A 19939-nucleotide genomic window follows, 5' to 3' on the forward strand; every position below is an offset into this window, starting at 1 on the left:
TGTTCGAGTTGCTTGGGCTTCATATTGGCTAAACAGCGCGACACAGATGATCCTATCGCAGGAATGTAGAGAGACCATTGTGTAACTATATATAGGAAATTGCAGTCTAAGACACGAAGCCGATTACAAGCAAATCAGATTATATATAAGGAATGTTACCGCTCGTACGTAATATTTCTGTACATTTTCATCTAACTTGCATTTTGAATTTACAACAATGCTTTGCTTTGTTCTCAAGGACATATGCAACCTGTTCTATTTATTAGATTGAAGAGCTTTTTTTTTTTTTTAGCTCGCCCGACAGATTGTTTAGTTGTGAATTTATTTTGTGGTGCATTTCTATAAGAGATGTAAGTTAGGTGTATGAAGAAACGGAGTGTACGGGTCCCTCATTAAAATATTTGCTCCGTAAGTTTATAGGGAAATTGAATCCGAGCAGTAGTGAAGTCACGCTCGCTTAGCGGAAATCGCAAGACTAGCACCACTTTAAGAGATATCCAGTCTGATATGCAATGAAATACATTGGCGTTTCTGTTTGCAGCTTCCCCAAGTGCGTCCTTCAAGAAGTATGGGACGACCTGGACTGAAATGCCAATGCATTTTCATTTTTCTGCAGGTTTTTGTGAAGCATATCTCGAAGGGGATGGGTCTTGGGATTTCTGCGAAGCGAACGTCACATCTCGACTGTACGGCTGTAATTTTGCAGTCGGACCATGTGCTCTAAAGTCACTATTTTAAACGCTGTTTAGTGAACCTATTTAATTAGCCACCTAGAATATGAGATTTTGTGCAAAAAGTGTCTCTCTGTTGAAATATACCACCTGGACACTCAGAATCGCGCTATCAGCTCTATGCAACATTTAAGCCTGTTCGTAAAAAAAGAAAAGAAACGAAAAAAAAGTTCACCGACGAATACGATACTCCCTAATGCGAAATTTGAGTGCAGCTGTGTACATAATTTCATTTCGCGATCTATTTTCTGGCGCGGACAATGTGTCTTGTGCAGCACGTTGCAAACAGAGCGAAATGTGGCGCGAATCCCTCGCTAATCGGGAGATCGCGAGAGGCGGCGCGTGGCTGACGCGTGGGCCCGCATCGGCGATTCACAGCAGCCGCCGCAGACAGATCTCCGCTCATGCAGCTCTTTGTTTCCATACATATACGTGCGCTACTCTGGCGCCATCTCGTAGCCATCGTCGCCGCAAAGCCGCTCTTACGTGTCACTACGCTTTTCTTCTCACGCCGTCGCCATGCCCTCCTCCTCCGCTTTCCACCTCGCGCTCTCTTCGCTATTGCCGTCTTTATCTGCCGCTGCGCTCCGCGTTCGCTTTCATCATTCGCAGATTCGCTGTGTTCGTTCGCTTGGTTATGAGGGACAACGCCGACGCTCGCCGAAGTAACGGGCGCCTAAAAGCTGCGCTCTAAAAATAATCGATGAAAGTTCGTTATCATCGTGACAGGCAAAACAAACTACATCACTGTCACCTTATGGATCGATTTACTGATTGCACAAGGTAAAAACATGTACAGACAGTTTAGTTCTCCGAAAAAGCTAAATTTCGGAAGCTTGAGAAAAACGTCCGTTCTATGTTAGTTACGTCATTTTCGTTCAACTTGTACATCCTCTTCATCTTCTCGGAAAACGTGTTACGAAACCGAGCGTGCAGGGACACTTAGTGGTTTTTGCTGACGAATGCTTACAAAGAGTGCGATCTTGCTGTTAAATTTTAAGAACAGTGCAGCGGTAAGTGATGAACCTTTTTTAAGCGAAGCTTTATAGGCTCGAAAGTGTCGACGGTGGTGGTGGTGGTGGTGTCACGCTGAAAAGTGGGCCGATTCTAGCGTGAGGGCTTCCAAAGCCGAGGCCCACCGTCAGCAACGATCAGAGAATCCCGAGGCGACGGCTTCCCTGACGAAGGTCAGATACACACACCGCAAGCTTCGCTTACCCCCATTTTCTCGACAGGGGAAGGACTGTAAATTTTTTTGAACACTTGGGGGACAACAAACACGCGAAGGGGTTAACAACGGAGGGGCTTCACAAAGTCGTCGAAAAAATTTGTGCCTCAAGGAAATATATCTCTTTGAACGTCAACAAGATAGAAGGCCAGCTAACACATTCATCAGGCTTTTGAAGGATAGGATAAGGTCTGATTTGTTTTTGTGCTGCGGAACAGTTGTTCCGAAACAAGATCTTTGTTCTGAACATGAATGTATACCAATTTATCCTCCCCATCGCCAGACTCCTACTTGTCTGTAAGACGGCAAGGAGCAGCCCCTCGCCAGATATCCGGCTTTGCAGGGGTGCGTTGCTTGTGAGATGTTCGCACAGGCCGCTATGATTGCTCGGCAAGAACCAAAACAAACTGTGACCCCGATTTCGCCTCTTTTACGACCAGTAATTGTCTGGTTGCATCGTTTCGTACGTCATTCTTTGTTTGCGTAAAGCCGGAACAAATTGCCCGGACGCGACGAGCACACGTAACGTCAGTAAAACCCGAACAGGGACCATGATTTTTTTTTCGCATCCATGAAATACTGGCAAACCTAAGATCAAACAACCGGAAATCGAACAAGGCCGGCCCTTGAAACCATCCCTATCCGGATTGCTTTGTCCTGCCGAAGCGTACGGCCTGGCGAGGGCCTGATAAAAACCCCGCCAGAATAAACAAGTCGCCGAGAGAGCCAGAAAGCGGGCTTACCCCTGCTCCACCGGTATAGACCGGCGGGGAGGACGATAGATCCACCTTCCAATTTCCGACCCCAAGATTTTGTCGGCTCATTTGGGCGGAAAGAGCCAGACCGCCGATCTAGGGTCGAAACCAGGAGGGGTGGGGTCTATCACCCGTATAGGACACCGAGTGCGCAAGGTAAGATAGTATTGGGCCTCGTTTAGCCGAGGTTCATCTTCTGCGAAGTGAATGATGAAAATAGGGAGAAGGTTTAGCGAGAAACTAACAGACGACCGCGCTAAGCCAATGCAAGAGGCTCAGAAAAGGGCAGTGAAAAAGCCAGAACTATACTGTGCTGCGCCATAGGGTCACGCAATGAGGCGGAAGCCCGCAGGGCTATAACCTCGACGAATCAGGAGCGCGCATCAAGGTTTCTTTCGATCTCCGCGGAGAATATAACTTATGCCCCCGCGTCGTCTGTTGCAGAACACATTGACCAAACGGTTTTGTTTCCAGACGCGCGTTCTGACGAGGTTAGTATGTGTTTCTTTGTTCAGGTTTAACCGGAAAAAGAAAGGTTAGTTCGAACAAAGTCATATACGAAACCTGCTATTGGTACGTGTTATTTCAAGATGGCTAGTTTGGCGAGTTTGTTGGTTAACACCGTCCAAATTAAACACTTAAACACGAGGAAAAGGGCGCTAAGGAGAATAGACTCGGACAACGTGGCTTCTGGGCACTCTTCCTCTCGTGCCATTTTATTTCGACGGTGTGTAGAGTTGCTGCTTCGTAAGTGTAAGGAGCACCCAAGCCATGACGCACTTTTCCTATCCCGCGCCATTTTTCCGGTCCAGCACACCTCGTAACTGCCGGAGCACCGTATATACGCTTTCGGCGAGAGAGATTACCGGAATTTACGGGAGGGGCTCGTGAACCCCAAACCAGTGAATTGCAGCGACGCCGGGATCGTACCGTTCCTGATAGCGCCGTACAAAGACCATAACGCCGACAAGGTTGCCTCCAATCTTCCCGGGGATTCATTTCGTTCCTGCGTTCGTTTTTCTCTTCTGCTACATTCTTTCCTACATTCTGTTATTTTGTTCGTGAGTATACATATATATGTGTGTGTATGCTTCTGCGGAAGTGCTAACAAGGGAAGTTTGTCCAGCGCTGTCCATTCGATGACGCTGCCGGTGCATCCGCGAGGGCGGGGGCCGGCCGAGACGGGGGCCTTGGAGGCAACCTCTGCCAGGAACGACGTTGCGCTGGAAATGACCGTGCGGATAAAAAAAAAGGAAGAAGTGACGATGATTCCCTGACAAGGGCAGTCCTCCTGGCTAGCTTGTTAGGGGCAGTTTCCTGGTATAAGCCGTGGCCGCTGGCTCCGACCCCGGACAGGAACGAAGCGAAATCAAAAGAGAGAAACACGATTGGGCGGTGAAAAGATACACAGCCACTGGTGCAAACCGGGACGCTGAGAGAATAGCAGGGTGCCAAGAAGAAGAAGAAGAAGCATGCGATGCGATGGGCAACAAAACCTAACGAGCGACTATTTATTCTCGTCGCGCCTGCACCTCCCCACACTGCCCCGCCAATTTTCTATCTTTCTTATCCGCTTGCCGTTCGCTTCCTTCCTTAATTGGCTGCCCTAATGCCCCGAGGTGTCCCCCCTGTATTTTGTCGCTGGTTTGCTTCCTCGGCATGGGGGAGGACTTGCGGAAAGTGTTTTTTTTTTTGCGTTATTGTATTTGTTATTCGCTGGAGGTTAACTTTGTATTATATACTTCCCAGCGTCTCTTCTCTTTCATGCACCGTTTGTGTGGCTGTTTTGAGGGTAATCAAATTCGGGAACAGCTGGAGACAGTTCCAGGCGTGCTTTCTTTCATTTTCGGGTGCTATGCGGATTATTGAGCTAAGGTACGCATATTATTAAGAACGAATACCGTAACGCGACGAGTAAGTACCTCAGAAAGGCTGGCCGACTTTTCGATAGGTAGTGCGTGCTCTTTTCGTCTACTCGGACCCAATGATTATCGCCGGGTAGGTTTATGCGGCAATAAATGTCGTTCCATTTGTCGGCGTCTACAGTGCGGTCCACTATTAAAGAGAGCAGATTAGCATAGATCACGTGCGATATTTTTTTTTTCTGGCGAGTGTTCTTTCTGCGAGTTTCTGGCAAGCTTTGCACCAGATGACTTGTGGTTGGTGGCGCTGGCAGCTTTCTACGCCCCGTACTGCGCATTGACAGCTTCGACCGGCGCTTGCAACTAGAGCGTGAGCAGATGGAGAGCAGCACATTGGTGCGTTATTTTCTAACAGAGGGTGATATTGTACAGTCCTTGACAGAAGATGCAAGTGATATAGGATGCTATGTTTAACTGCGGGTTCTAGAGTATGAGGTTAAAAGTCATAGTTATTCAATCAAACCCGCTCCGCAATTCGCCACAGATTCCATATTATCAGAATCCGGACAACCTATAGTCTATAGTCCGTAAATAAATCCTACTATCTCCTGTACTGTAAGCTTTACGCTCAGTTCTCGCGTCTGCTGGGCGTAAAGCGGATACGTTATAACATTACAAGCGAGATGGCCTCTTGCGCTTCACCACAAGCACATGATGAGACTTTACCACGCCCATATGTCGCTTAGGGATTGCTTAGGGGGTGGTTTCTCAAGGAAACACCCTGCCAAAATCGATGAAACAATGTTTTCTTTTTCTGTGTTTTCTACATTTTGGTTCTCATTCACTTGATCATTTGTTCATCTATACCTATGTATTTGCCTGTATAATGTGGCTCGTCCTTAGTTCTCCGTTTTTGTGTTCAATGTGTAAGCCACTCACTGTGTGTGTGTTTTCTGTTGTGTGAGCGTGCGTGCGTGTGTTTGCGTGTTTGATTTCCTTCATTATGTCATTTGTGTCTGTCCCTACGTCAATCAATCTTTGTGGAAGAGTAATTTAGCGACTACTTTTCTTGTGGAGAACCAAGGTAGGATTCCACAGCTACCTTGGTTCTCCACAAGAAAAGTAGAAAGTTACCTATCAAGAAAGAGGTCAGGCAAGGAGACACAATCTCTCCAATGCTATTCACTACATGCTTAGAAGAAGTATTCAAGCTATTAGACTAGGAAGGCTTAGGAGTGAGGATCAACGGCGAATATCTCAGCAACCGTTGGTTTGCAGATGACATTGTCCTATTCAGCAACAATGGAGACGAATTACAGCAAATGATTGAGGACAATTCTTACTCCTTAATCGAGAAAGTGTAAGAATTGGGTTGAAGATGAATATGCAGAAGATAAAGATAATGTTCAATAGCCTGGCAAGGGAACAAGAATTCAGGATCACCATTCAGCCTCTAGAGTCTGTAAAGGAGTACGTTTATCTAGGTCAATTGCTCACAGGAGACCCTTATCATGAGAAAGAAATTTACAGAAGAATAAAATTGGGTTGGAGTGCATACGGCAGGCATTGCCAAATCCTGACTGGCAGCTTATCACTGTCGTTGAAAAGAAAAGTGTACAATCATTGCATTCTACCGGTGCTAACATATGGGGCAGAAACTTGGATGTTAACAAAGAAGCTCGAGAACAAGTTAAGGACCGCACAAAGAGCGATGGAACGAAAAATCTTAGGACTAACGTTAAGAGACAGGAAGAGAGCGGTGTGGATCAGAGAACAAACGGGGATAGCCGATATTCTAGTTGACATTAAGCGGAAGAAATGGAGCTGGGCAGGTCATGTAATGCGTAGGATGGATAACCGGTGGACCATTAGGGTTACAGAATGGATACCAAGAGAAGGGAAGCGCAGTCGATGTCGGCAGAAAACCAGATGGGGTGATGAAGTTAGAAAATTTGCAGGCGCAAGTTGGAATACGCTAGCGCAAGACAGGGGTAATTGGAGATCGCAGGGAGAGGTATTCGTCCTGCAGTGGACATAAAATATAGGCTGCTGCTGCTGATGATGATGATGAATTTAGCGACATCAAAGATTAGGCTTGTTGGCTGTCTATGATTCCCAATGTAACAATGCGACTTCGGACGAGTATTTCTCGTTTGTCTCTTGACTATAACGAGGACTCCCAGTTGAAAGTCAGCGGTTGTCCTTGCCTCGTCTTCGGTTTGCTTTCTCGTCCCCAAGTGGCGCTGTTTCATTTTTTGAACCATTTGTGGAAAAAAGTCACGATGGAACTAGTGAACACATCCTACATATTCAAATTAATCACTCAATGAATTCAACCACTTTCTTTTTTAATTCCTGCTCTCGCAGTTGCCCGCCGCGGCAGCTCAGTGAATATGGCCTTCTGCTAATGAGCTCGCGGTCGTGGGTTCGATCCCTGGATGCGGCGGCCGCATTTTGATCAAGCCGGAACGCAGACGCGCTTCTGTACTTAGGATTAGGTTCGCGTTAAAGATAGGCAGGTGGTCAAAATTGATCCGGAGTGCTCCGCTACGACATCTCTCATAGGCCCAGTGTGGGTTTCGAAACCCAATCAATCAATCAATCAATCAATCAATCAATCAATCAATCAACCAGTCAGTCACACAATCAATCAGACATTTAATCAGCTATCCCAACAATCAATCATTCATTCATTCAATCAAACAGTAATTCAATTAATCAATAAGGCATTCATTCAATCAATCATCAATCAACCAACCAATTTATCAATCAGTCAATCAATCAATCAATCCCCGCCGCCGTGGCTTAGCGGCTGTGGTGTTGCGCTGCTAAGCACGAGGTCGCGCGAACCAATCCAGACCGGGGCGGCCGCATTTCGATGGGGGCGAAATGCAAAAACGCCCGTGTCCCGTGCATTCTTTAAAGATCCCCTGGTGGTCAAAATTAATCCGGATTCCACCGACTACGGCGTGCCTCGTGATTATATCGAGGTTTTGGCGCGTAAGACCACGGACTTCAATTGAATTCAATCAATCAATTTCGCAGCGTCGGACGCCGAGGATGTCTGCCGCCAGGGCAAGCCCGTGTTCATGATGGCGACGAACGCGCGGCTGGACTCGGACATCTTCTCGCGCGAGTACGGCGTCAACCTGACGGCGTGCGCCGACGCGTGCCGGCGGGACGCCCGCTGCCGGTCGCTGACCTTCGTCAAGAACGCCACGGACAGCTTCTGCCAGCTGATGGGCGCCGCGGCCGACGCCTCTTCCGTGGTCCACGAGCGCACCCTGTCGCCGGTCAACGGCGTATACTACCTGGAGAAGATCTGCCTCGAAGGTGAGCGACAGGCCCAAGTGCGGGCGAGCTTGTACCCTTTCGGGCTTATCTTGTCCCACAACGATATTCGTCATTTATCTTGTGCGCCGTTCCTTTGTTTACCGTTGCGCGCCCCGTACTTTCAGGTCATGAACGGCATGTGCGTATACAGCGTGGCACGACATTCTCGACAGTAAAGTAGAGAGCGCGCGGGTTTTCAAGAAAGGAACCGCAAGCAAGACAGATGACGATTATCGTTACGGGACAAGATAAGCCCCAAAATGGCATACTGAGAATATCTACAAAGATTCCACAGCTACCTTGGTTCTCCACAAGAAAAATGGAAAGTTGTCTATAAAGCAGACACAATCGACACACAAGGAGACGCGAGGAGCCACAATTTCTCCAATGCTATTCACTGCATGTTTAAAAGAAGTATTCAAGCTCTTAGACTTGGAAGATCAACGGCGAATATCTCAGCAACCTCCGGTTTGCAGATGACATTGTCCTATTCAGCAACAATGGGGACGAATTACAACAAATGATTGAGGACCTTAACCGAGAAAGTGTAAGAGTGGGGTTGAAGATTAATATGCAGAAGACAAAGGTAATGTTCAATAGCCTGGTAAGGGAACAATAATTCAGGATAGCCAGTCAGCCTCTAGAGTCTGTAAAGGAGTACGTTTATCTAGGTCAATTACTCACAAGGGAACCCTGATCATTAAAAGGAAATTAGTAGAAGACTAAAATTGGGTTGGAGTGCCTACGGCAGGCACTACCAAATCCTGACTGGGAGCTTATTACTGTCGTTGGAAAGAAAAGTGCACAATCATTGTACCCTACTGGTGCTAACATATGGGGCCGAAACTTGCAGGCTAACAAATAAGCTCGAGTAAGTTAAGGACCGCACAAAGAGCGACGGAACGAAAAATGTTAGGCAGTAACGTTAAGAGACAGGAAGAGAACGGTGTGGATCAGAAAGTAAACGGGGATAGCCGATATTCTAATTAACATTAAGAAAAAAAATGGAGCTGGGCAGGCCATAAGTTTGCCTCTGCTGTGGCATAGGGGAAATGGGCCAACGCATTAGGTGGTGTTCAAAACATGGCGCCCAGGACGTGTTTCCGGCTGCCGCAATCGCTTCCGCCGCATGCCGCCAGCAAAAGCATGGCCTTCGAGATCTGCATCGGTCACCCAGAAGGGGGCCGTCGCTGGGGCGTGAATTTGGACACCACCTGTTGACTGGCACGTCCACGAAATATATCTTCGGGTTGTACAGCAGTATAGCTTTTTTTTGCTCCAGAATAGCGCGCGGGGCGGTATTCACTGCAATTTCATTTCAGGGCATAGACTCATGTGTCGTTAGAGAAGGTAGCGCCGTCACATCGCGGAGGCCATGTTTACGGCGAGATAGCTTCTAAACACACTCGGAGAGAAATCGGGCGCTTTTTTCTGTGCAGGTGTTTTGAGCAGCACTTCAACCGCTATAGGGACTATGCCAATGATAGGGGTGTGTCTGGATCTTCCTAAAGTTCGCCCTTCTGACTTTTGAACGACCTCGCGGAATCCGTGCGGACCGTATTGAAGCAAATATTTAATTTCAATATCATGGTGTGGAAATTGTTTGTGCCCTTTGTCCTCTAATTTCAGCCAGTATTTGATGATTTTGCAGGACATATTACGGACAGTATTTAAGACATACAAAAATGTCACTCATGGTGAGTCTCGCGTACTTGACGACTTTGTAATGCAAAACCCGTTGATTTATTCTGAGGAACAAACAAAAAATTTAAACATGAAAAAAAAATGAATCTAAAATTTAAAAAAAAAAGAATCAGGTACAGAAAATACGGAATACATAAAGGCCACTGTTTCGTGGAGCTCTGAAAGAATTACGACGTATCGATTTTGATAAAGCGGAACCACGATACGCATGCCACGAAGATTCTAATGGACAGCACACACACCCTAGCTTACAAGTAGAAGGCTGCTTGCGCACGCTATGTAATGAGTCGGAAGCGATGCGCTTCTCGTCCCATGTAAATGAATACTCTCGCCCGTAATGGTGCGCATACGAACAACTGCCGGGATCGCGCGTATGACGTTCGAGTATATGGCGACTTCCCAGCTTTGATAAGTTGGTGCGTGGTGGTGTACAATATCGCGCCGAGAAACGGTAGCCGGTCAGGCAATCCTTGATGATCGGAAAAATGCACATTCATCGTATTTTCTCCGCAATGTGAACGCCATCTCTCGGTAATTGCTGCGGGCGCACAATAATAATTTTTGGCGTGCACGCTCGGTAGGGAAGGTACCGAGAAAGAAAGCACCGCCCCGCCAATCAGTGGGTGTCCGCCTGCTCGGACGTCCGGCGGCCAATATTTGGCGAATGACTTTGGCGTTGCGAGATGGTTCGGCAGCTCGCGTGTACGCGCTCATCATCGCGAGTTTTTGGTGCCGATTTGCGTGTCCTAACATATAATGCACATTGAGTGGGCGGATGGCGTGACCGAACGCGTGAAATTCAGTGATGACGTATGTGCCCTAACGAAGACTGAAGCAGCTGATGAGCTCTTCCACTAAGTTGGCGTGGTGCTTTAGTCCTCTGCCATCATGCGGACCTCCACCGCTTGTTTCAATTGATTTGCCGCTGGCCGTGTAAGACGACTTGCGCAACCGTTTCATGTGTTACGTAACGTGCGAATCTATAGCAATGGCCCCACAGTGCCCGTCTGGGCAGCTTACAAAAGGGGTTGGAACACGCAAGGAATGTTTTAGAAAAGTGTTTGTGTGTGTGTGTGGGGGGGGGGGGGGGAATTATCGTAATCCGAGAGATTGCTATGGTTCGGCAATCGCTTAGGCCGCATTCACACAGGCGATTGGTAGAGGTTGCGTGACCGACCGCGACTGGCGACCAACAAGAAGCGACTCGCGGCTACCGATGTTCACACCGGCAAGCGCGACTGTCGTTCATGTCTGCTCGCACCGTCATTAGCGCGTAAAATAACCGTCAGCGTGTACCGACGTTCTGCTCCTGCACCCTTGATTGATTCACTAGGCTATATTGCAACTGCAGTCGCGTGACTGAAACACCTATAGCAAGCAGCTACTGACCCAAATCGCTTGCTTTTCGACCACAGCGACCATTTGCGAGCGGTCGCTTCGCGACAAACATGGTCGTGCGACCTCTGCGAGTCGCCGGTGTGAATGAGTCCTTATTGTGACAGCAGCAGGGCTGCGATCGCGCAAACAGCTCGCTTTCCGCATGTTCGGTTTGACTGCTACGTCACAAAGTGGGAAATCTGCGGTACCGCCCCGCTGTCTCTGACGGCCGCTGACGCAATCACAATTCTGATCAATCCAAAGAGGGCAAGCGAAGGAACGGAAAAGCGAGCTGTTTGCGCGATCGCACCCCAGGTCGTCACAGAGGACACTGCCATTTCTTCAAGAATAACTCCGTTGTAGAATAAATGTGGCAAAGATTCACAGGAAAATGAACATCTGAAAAAAAATAGTCGTAGAACAAGGAATGTCGCTGGAGCCCAAGTTTCGACAAGGGAACTCCGTGTTCACTCTGACAAAAACGTCTCCTGCGTCTGTTATTGTTAAAACGCTTGCTAAAATAAGCGTGAAAAGTTTCCACCGCCCAAGAAGTGGATCCATCAGGGCGGGGGGAGGGATAAAAGAGGAGGCCAGTTAAGATATTATTGACCATTCTTGGGTCTTGTAGAAATCGAAGTAATGACAGGAATGTGAGGCGCCTCCTCTCGGGAGTACCAGTGGGAAGGCGCGAGGCGTCCAAATACCGAGGCCTCAGAGTAGGGGGCAGGGTGGCTATCGCTCTTCTCCGGTGCTCGGCGGCAGCCCAACAGCCCCAGAGTATATGTTGCTGATCCAGCAGCTGGTTCCCTGGACAGGAGTGGCAGGTCGCTGATTGCCAGGTATATGGAGGTGCATCCTGGCGCGGCTGGCTGGCGTCACTGCTGTCTCCGCGACGATGCGTCGCAGACGTGTGGCTTCAGCACGGGTAAACTTCCCTGGCAGAGACGTAGCATTTTCCGGAAGGATGTTCTGGGCCGCAGCCCTTCGAGCCGTCTTCGCCTCCACCAGGAACGTGTTCGGGTCGATGGGGTTACGGGTCGACAGGCACTTGTGGTCGAGTCTCTGAGGGGCAGGAAAGAAGCTCCCTTGCCCGATAGTCGGCCATTCGGTTGCCAGCGACACCAGCGTGACCTGGTATCCATGCGAGGCGGACACTGTGACCAGCATCGTCGGCGATTCGCATCGTTGCGCTAGTGCCATTGCGCTAGACCAGGCGGGCGCAGGCCTTTATGGAGGCTTGTGAGTCTGTATGCAGTCACAAGACGACGGAATGTTCGTTCCTCACTGTCCCAAGTTTTGGACGTGATGCGGCGGATTAGGTGGGGTATTTGATATCAGGTCCGAGTGATGCTGCTAAGCCACCATGTGCATCGTTGTTGATGCTTAGAACTCGAGCACTGTCTTGCTGATATATTTACGCCATCAAAGGTGAACGAAAATTGCTAAGCAGTAGGGCTGTCTTAGTTTCCAGTATTACGAAGGTAATTTTGTCAGCAGAAGGTGTGAGTCTGATCTCCTTTAGAAATGTGGCAAGGGTGCCGAGTCCGGCTTGAACGGCATTGAACTGGTCGCTGTCGGAGTCACCGTTAGTCCCTATTGTGACGTCGCCCGCATAGACACCGATGCGAAATCCAGGTATCTAACCCATGCTATAGCAGAGTGGTATCGTCACCAAGTTGAACAGTAATGGTGAGAGGAAGGCGCCTTGCGGCACTCCTACTTGTGATATCTTGAGTGCGGAGATCATCTGCCCCACGGTCATAAAGAAATCCGCGTAAGTAGGCCCAGGCGTATGTAATGCCGCTGCCAATTTTCAAGAGCCAGTCGGTTGGCGTATTCTTTCGAGTCGGCAGTTGCGTGGTTAAGGCGAATTCGGTCAGGCATGGTTCTGCCGCGGGAGAGATATCACGGGCTTCTTGCGTGGCCGTCCAAAAGTTCAGGAGATGTTGATCGGGGACTGGCGTGGAGTCGGTAAGCTGGAAAAAAAAGTATGCGCAATGCAGTTTTAATAGTTCCGGTATTTCTACTTCATGTTCAAACAAATTATTCTGCAAACCAGGAAAAATCGATCTTCGTAACCAGACACCATAACATATCATTACTTTTCTACGACAAAATGTGGCAGGGCTGTACGAAGGAGGACGCTCCCCAAGCAACTTAGGAATGCCTTAAAGGCACACTAAAACAAAACACTAAATCAGTTTAGACTGATAAAGCATTCTTTGAAAATTATGTTGTTAATTTTGAAATAATGCGTTGATTATTAGTAGGGAAAATGAAGGTCAAAGTGTCAGTTTCTGAATTTTTCGCCGAAACCTCGACGCCAGTACGTCAGTGCGAAGTCATGGATTTGAATGTATTCTTTTTTTTTGTACTTAGCCGCGTTGGCTCAGTAAAAGTTTCCGAAAGTTGTCATGTCAATCTATGACTCCTTCAGAAAACAATGTAGTCGATTTTTACTGCTAAAGAGCTAACTATACCATAGAAGACGCCATCAAAATTTATGACGGCACGACGAGCTGATTCGGGAACTTCAAGGAGGCATCGCCACCGGTCTGTCGTTCTTGCGCTTTTAGATGCGAAGCAGCTTATACTCGGGGCTATGTCACTCCCTCCCTCCCTCCGCCGTGCGGCGTCCACACCCCTACTGCGCATGTACGCCAAGCTCCGGAAGCCGGATTCCGCTTCCACTTCCGGTTCCGGGTCCACTTCCGGTTCCAGAAGCCAGCTTCCGGTTCCGAAAGGCAGCTTCCGGCTTCCGGAGAACGCTTCCGGCCTTTTGTCCGAGTGATCCCCCGGTGCTTTGCCCACTAATCATCATTCACTTCGTGGATATGCGGTGTTGAGAAGAGGGCTCGAGCCCCTGCCACGAAACGGCAGCGGCGACAGGTCGATCCCGAACTTCGGGCTCGCGAAGCCGAAAGGAAACGTCAACGCCGCCGAGAAGCTGCTACTGATGCAACGAGGGCTCGCGTAATGGGAACTTGAGTCGACCCCATGGCTGCTTCGCATACTACTCAGGGCTCCCCTACGGGAAGATGGTGTAATTTTTTTCTGACTTACTAAGCGGGTTCTCGCGGTAAGAGTGGTGTTCTACAGCGAAGCTGTTTATGGATAGGCTTCCGCGCATTTTTCGTGCGCGTGTGAAAAAATGTGGGCCCATTCTGGTGGTAGTGCAGGAAGGGTTAAGCGCAATAGCAGATACCCCTGTGGACTCCGTTCGCTGGACTCCGGGACCTGTGACGCGCCCTTGAACTACCCTTGTCACACCTGGGACACAATAAGGGTAACAACAGATGCTACGATCGGATCTTAGCCCAAAAGGTTGATCCGCGTCAGCCATGCCTACGTTCGCACCGCCCTCTCTTTGTCGGCGTTCCAGCCGCTTCTGTGCCTAGTTTACTGCCGCACTCCCGGGGCGGCGGCACCGTCGCGCGTGTATATAAAACAAGGGCCCGTTTTCCATTTTGAATTTCACTTCTCTTCTCTCGTCGTAATGGGGAGCTCGCGTCTAGTGCGCACTCCCCGGCGACGATTGCATTCTCGTCTCTGTTAATGCCGTCGCCCTGCCTTAGGCGCGTTGCTCCTCGTGAGTCCGGACTATACGCGGCCTCCCCATTCTGTGTCACCTCTGCTTCGCTGGTCTTCCACCTTCACAGAGTGGAATGGCTCATAATTTTTTTGGTATTGTGGAACGGTTATTTACAAATACAGAAGAAATCATTTCTCCTTTAGTGTCCCTTCAATGGCAGCGAAGAGGCGCCCATTTTGCAAACTAGTGCGAGGGAAGGCAATGTGAGAGCGCATTTTAGGCTCACCGTAACTTCTTTGCAGCTCTAAAGAAAGTAGAGGAAATGAGGCGAGTTTTATTGCCCCATTACCATGAGCCTTGAATGCCGTCGACGATCATCAGGGACGCTATTGATTGCAATGATGTCGTCAACCTTACCGTCACAAGCCCAGTGATGAGACTTCAGGCTAGTAGAAACTAGATATCAATTCTGGTTTGGTTTGATATTCCTCTTATGATGGTATATCAATTCTGAGCGTCTCACCTTCGTCGTCATCTGAATCACCGCTGGATTTTGCAACAGCTGCTACAAAACCAAAACAACACGCAGCCGTTCGAAGAATGATAATTCCATTTCAGCCACTCGCTACTGACGGAGGGTGACGGAGACAGGCGTCTTACGAAGCTAAGTTTGTGCGGATTCGGAGAGCAAGCAACGTCGTGCTTGTATAGCTTCGTTTTACTGTAACTCCTGCGCAGCTTTAGAAGTATAAGACATGGTTATTACCCCATTATACGATGAGCTATTTGCGTTCACTCCGTGGATGTGTTCGAGAGACAGGATATTTGCAGCGGTGGCGCCATCAGCCTCGCTACTACGCAAGCTCAGCGGTGACATCTTCGGCCCACCGTGGCAACTAAGTGTCATTTCTGAGCGCTTCAAGTTCGTCATCAGCCGAAGTACCGCCGCTAGACTTCGCGGGAGTCGCAATTTGGGAAACAGGCGTCATTACCGAGATAACTCCTTACGCGACGCGGGTCACACGTGTCAGCGTTTTGGGAGGCGCCCCATTTCTAGCTTCTTTTTACATTTTTCTTTTCCTTTCCGTTGTCACGAATTCCTAGCGGACGAAGGAATGCGCAGACGAGGACATTTGCAGGGAGAGCGAACTTGGGAATGTCAGGGGAATTAGAAGGAAAGGGGAGGGGGAGGGGGGGGGGGGGGGGCTTCCGGGAGCAGCTCGTATCCCGAATGAATGTGTTGCAGCCTCGGATCGCTGGCTGCTGATGTGGAAAGCCTACTATGCTGCTTCAGCGAATACATTGATTGGGTCGTTCGTTTTCTTCGTTCTATATGGCTTCTTTATCTCTAACTTAGCTGTCAGATAAGCAGAAAACCTAGAAGGTTGGTCTGGATACTTATGGTTATTGCGTTGTGCGTTCACGTTTTAGGTATAGCGGGCGTCACTTTCGGGGTTTTCATGGCGAATGATGCTATCGCGTAGTCTTAACACGAAAAGCTAAATTGAAAAAAAATTCGTTGAGATTTAGCGTCAAATGCGAGAGAAATGCGTTGGCATTGCGTAGCGCCTCTTTGAGGTCCCGGATCCACGATGTAAACCGCATTCACCACACTGCAAGTGTTATTCAGGAGCTCACTCGACACACGTCCTGCCTCTGCGTGGATATATATATATATATATATATATATATATATATATATATATATAGTGAACCCATAACACAAGAACACACAAATGTTATATATGTATGTACAGATAAAATTTACGTATTTCATATATGTTCCAGGCTCACGTCGCGCCAAGAGCCACACCCACACGCCAGGCACGCCGCGCGCATGCATTGGCGTTCGAAAGAGCGCTATCGTCTCTATAGTTCATAGTTCCGGCTCCGACAAATGCACGACGCTTATTCCGTTCGAGGGAGTGTCGAGAGTAACGCAAAGTGAGTAAGAGACAAAATGGAAGCACAGGAAGGATGAGATTATGTATTCTTCCTACGTTCTGATATACTCCGCGCTCCTTCGCTGCTTTGTCCTTGTTTGGATCTTGAAGGGGCGGATATGCACTTTCATAGTAAGCACAATGAAGGAACTTCTCGTACTAGTGCATGCGCGCCGTCAGTACGGCTGTTAAACCATGCATGAACAATGATTTGCGTGACGATTTTTCTCCTCACGGCTTCGAACAACCTTTGCGATTATTAGGTTCACGTTTATAAATCTAATTTTTCATTGAGAGTAATAACAAAGCGAAAAGTGTTTACGGAGAATTTGTCTGTAAACACTTTCCGCTCTAATATTATTTTTTTTAATTTTTGGTTGTTTTTGATAACCATATATGTTTTTCCTCTCAAGAGTGCCTCACTTTCATTTGATTGCTCTCTCTCTCAACTTGTTTCACGAGCAGCCGCCTACCTTCACCGGCTCCTGACTTGAAAATCTGTCTACCGCCTGGTTAAATTGTGAAAGCGCGCCAGCAGCAGCGGGCAAATGGACCTTCTGCGCTGTCTCTCGTTTCGCTTCAACGCGAACTAAACGTCGAAAGCACAGCGCATACGAAGCTACCGGTACTCGACGCATGCACTTTGTCCCCGTCGTAAATCGCTTCGAAGATGAGGCCTGCGCGGGCGCGCACTTCGCCCACATCGCAGATCGCTTTCAAGATATGGCGGCCGCGCTGGGAGCAGCAGCCGACGAAGTAGAACGCACCCCCCCCCCTCTCTCTCCCTCTCCGTCGCCTCGCCCCCGTGCCTCACGCGCGAAAGAAGACCGCGTGCTTTCGGCCTGCCTTCCTCCCTCGCGTGCGCTACATTGAGTCGCGATTGCCGGCTCACCCTCGTACGCTTTCACACGCACACACAGCGTACGGCGCGCGGCAACGATTTTATCGCCATTGGACTTTACACAGAACTTCACGGCGACGGCGACGGCGACGGCAGAAATGCGCTTGGAGTGTCCATATAATTGCTATTGCAATAAAAGGCTGCGAGATCTCTATGTCTCTTCCTGCGGTCTGCGGACCTGCGAGATAGACTGTGTTAGTGATGTGTGCTGCCTCAAAGTTAACCGCCTCAAAATTTGCTTTCTTTTTGATGTCGGTACTGGTGCAGTATTTGTTAAATGCCTCCTAACGCTGTAAGACTGTTTTGTACAGTCTGTACGTCAGAGAATAGAAAAAAAATGCGCTGCACAATTTCTTGCTTTTTTATGGCGAGTGCTTCACATTTCATTTGGAACGGCTAGAACAGCCAAAAGAGATTACGGCTAAATAGCTGAAACTTATGATTACGGATTTCAGATAAATAACTTAAATGTTTCCCTTCGCCATTCATCATCCTTGATCCGCTTAAGAATTCAATGTTGTGGAGAAGCCGGTGACATACTGTAAATGTTGCCCGCCTTGCCAGTCTATAATCAATCGATCAATATCTCATCGTCTCTCCTTATATTTCAAAATTTATTTTCCCTTTCTTTCCGTGTGCAGTAGCAAACCGGATGTCTCTATGGTTCACAAGAATCACAACCCTGCCTCTTTCCTCTTCGTTTCTATACAGGGACGTGCATATTTCGCTTAAAGTGTTTGAAAAAAAGATTTTGCGCTCACCGCTCCACTGTTCTTGCTCAAATTTCGCAGAAAGATTGCATTCTGGAGTCTACGTCTTTCAGCGTAACACTTTGCGCCATTACTTGCGTGTTCTTTAAGAAAAAAAAAAAATGATAAACTGCTTTCGTCTATGAGAGAAATGACCACAGCATGTGCTAAATACTCTCAATGTGTTTTTTTTTTTAATTTCCAAAATGCGTCCGCGTGTTTTTCTTCCCCCCTCAGTTATATGCCTTGGTTCCCGGGCGAGGGCATGCTTTCTGCGTTTTGCTCTTTAATTGGCGACTCTTCCATTATGCTCATTTTATGGGAAGTCAAGCTGGTATTCATATTGCCATAATGCACCCTTTTGTTCGCCGCAGAGCATAAACCGGGACTTTTTTTTTTTACTCAGTCGTTGGCTGATGGTGAACTCGCGAGAGCACCCACCTTCCCGAGTTCATCACTAACTGGATGAGAACACTGATCAGACCTTCCCTCAGTAATGAGCTCCCTCGGTGGCAGTCAAATTTCTTTCTTCCGATACGGTGGAGCCATATCGCTCGCTGTTTGAGGCTTCGTTTGCCACGAGGAACCGAAAAAAGCTTGCCCCCCTTGGCAATGCTATTCGAACATCCAACAGCACAGCAAGTCGCCATCGTGCTGCAGCCGAGTGCGTATTCAAAAATGTAAAAAGCCTACGCTCACGCACAGCGCACATGTGTTCCGGTGTTTCTACGCTCACTAATGGCGCCGTTTTCGCGCGATAACGAAAGCCGCGCGGTTTATTCGTCACGTGTGAAGCCTCGCCCAATGGGAGAGCGGAAAACGGCGGAGAAGTCAGGAGAGGGGTAGAGGGTGGGGAGGAAATTCTCCTTTCCTATTTGAACAATGGTTTGCGCTACCTTTGAAACATACAGGGACCTTAGCTCGCTCAGACTTATGTCGCCTCCTGCCGGCAGATGCAGAAAGCAGCCGTTCAGGAAGGGTTTCCGCGTGTTTACAAGGGATCGAAGGAGGACGGCCGCTGGATGCAAGCGCACACCGTGTGCGCTTGCATCCAGCAACTGTAGTGGAAGGAGCCATGCAACTCTGTGGTGGGCACACAGAAGGCATGGTTCACGTTTGCACTGACAGTCGAGAGGCCCTCAAGCAACTGAACTCCTGATCCTACACGACGTACGATAGTGCACCGCATAAAACAAGCCTTCCGCCACCTGCGGGATAATAGACGTGTGCGTTCTCGTACACCGGACAACAGGCCACAACACGAGGGGAGTGGGTCCTGCGTGCAATTCACGTAGGATTGATGGAGGGGCTTGGTAGTACACATCACCCTGCAGAGGCTCGTGACAGTCTTGTCTCTATCGCTCTATCTCTCTCTCTCATTATACGACGCGTGGTTCGCCTTCATGTTTGAAGTGAAGTGCTTTCTTTGTCTCTTTCGCCCGTTTTTGTGGTCGTTGTTTGGTGGTCGGAGCTTGTGGTGCTGAAATGTGTATTTTCTTTAAGGATGCGATCACCCCTTTGCCAAGGCCATATATATGGGTACACTTGCCAATGGCGCGTGTGCTTCAGCGCAAGTGTGTGGCGGCGCACGTTCGTCACCGAACGCGTACTACTCAAGCACTTTGAAACGCACGTACTGTGCACTTATAAAACCGCCTAAAGTGCGCCGGTTAATGGCTGTGCTCGCTGCGGAATGAAGCAGTAAAACAACAAACACTTCTTAAATATCCTCTCTGCAACGACTATACGCATCCAAGGCCCCATCCCTGTAATAAAAGCGAATAGCCTTCTTGAAGCGTTCGGCTATTTGCTTACATTGAGTCA

General features: G+C 48.6%; 1 protein-coding gene across 1 annotated transcript in view; it reads left to right on the top strand.

The window, feature by feature from the left end:
- Positions 1–19939, top strand: part of LOC119432742 (uncharacterized) — a 142743-nt gene that overhangs the window by 24848 nt on the left and 97956 nt on the right. The window contains 1 exon segment of the mRNA XM_049658565.1: positions 7622–7909. Coding sequence (XP_049514522.1) covers positions 7622–7909 — 288 coding nt within the window.

The sequence above is a fragment of the Dermacentor silvarum genome, chromosome 11, assembly GCF_013339745.2.
Source record: "Dermacentor silvarum isolate Dsil-2018 chromosome 11, BIME_Dsil_1.4, whole genome shotgun sequence".
NCBI classification, from domain to species: Eukaryota; Metazoa; Arthropoda; class Arachnida; order Ixodida; family Ixodidae; genus Dermacentor; species Dermacentor silvarum.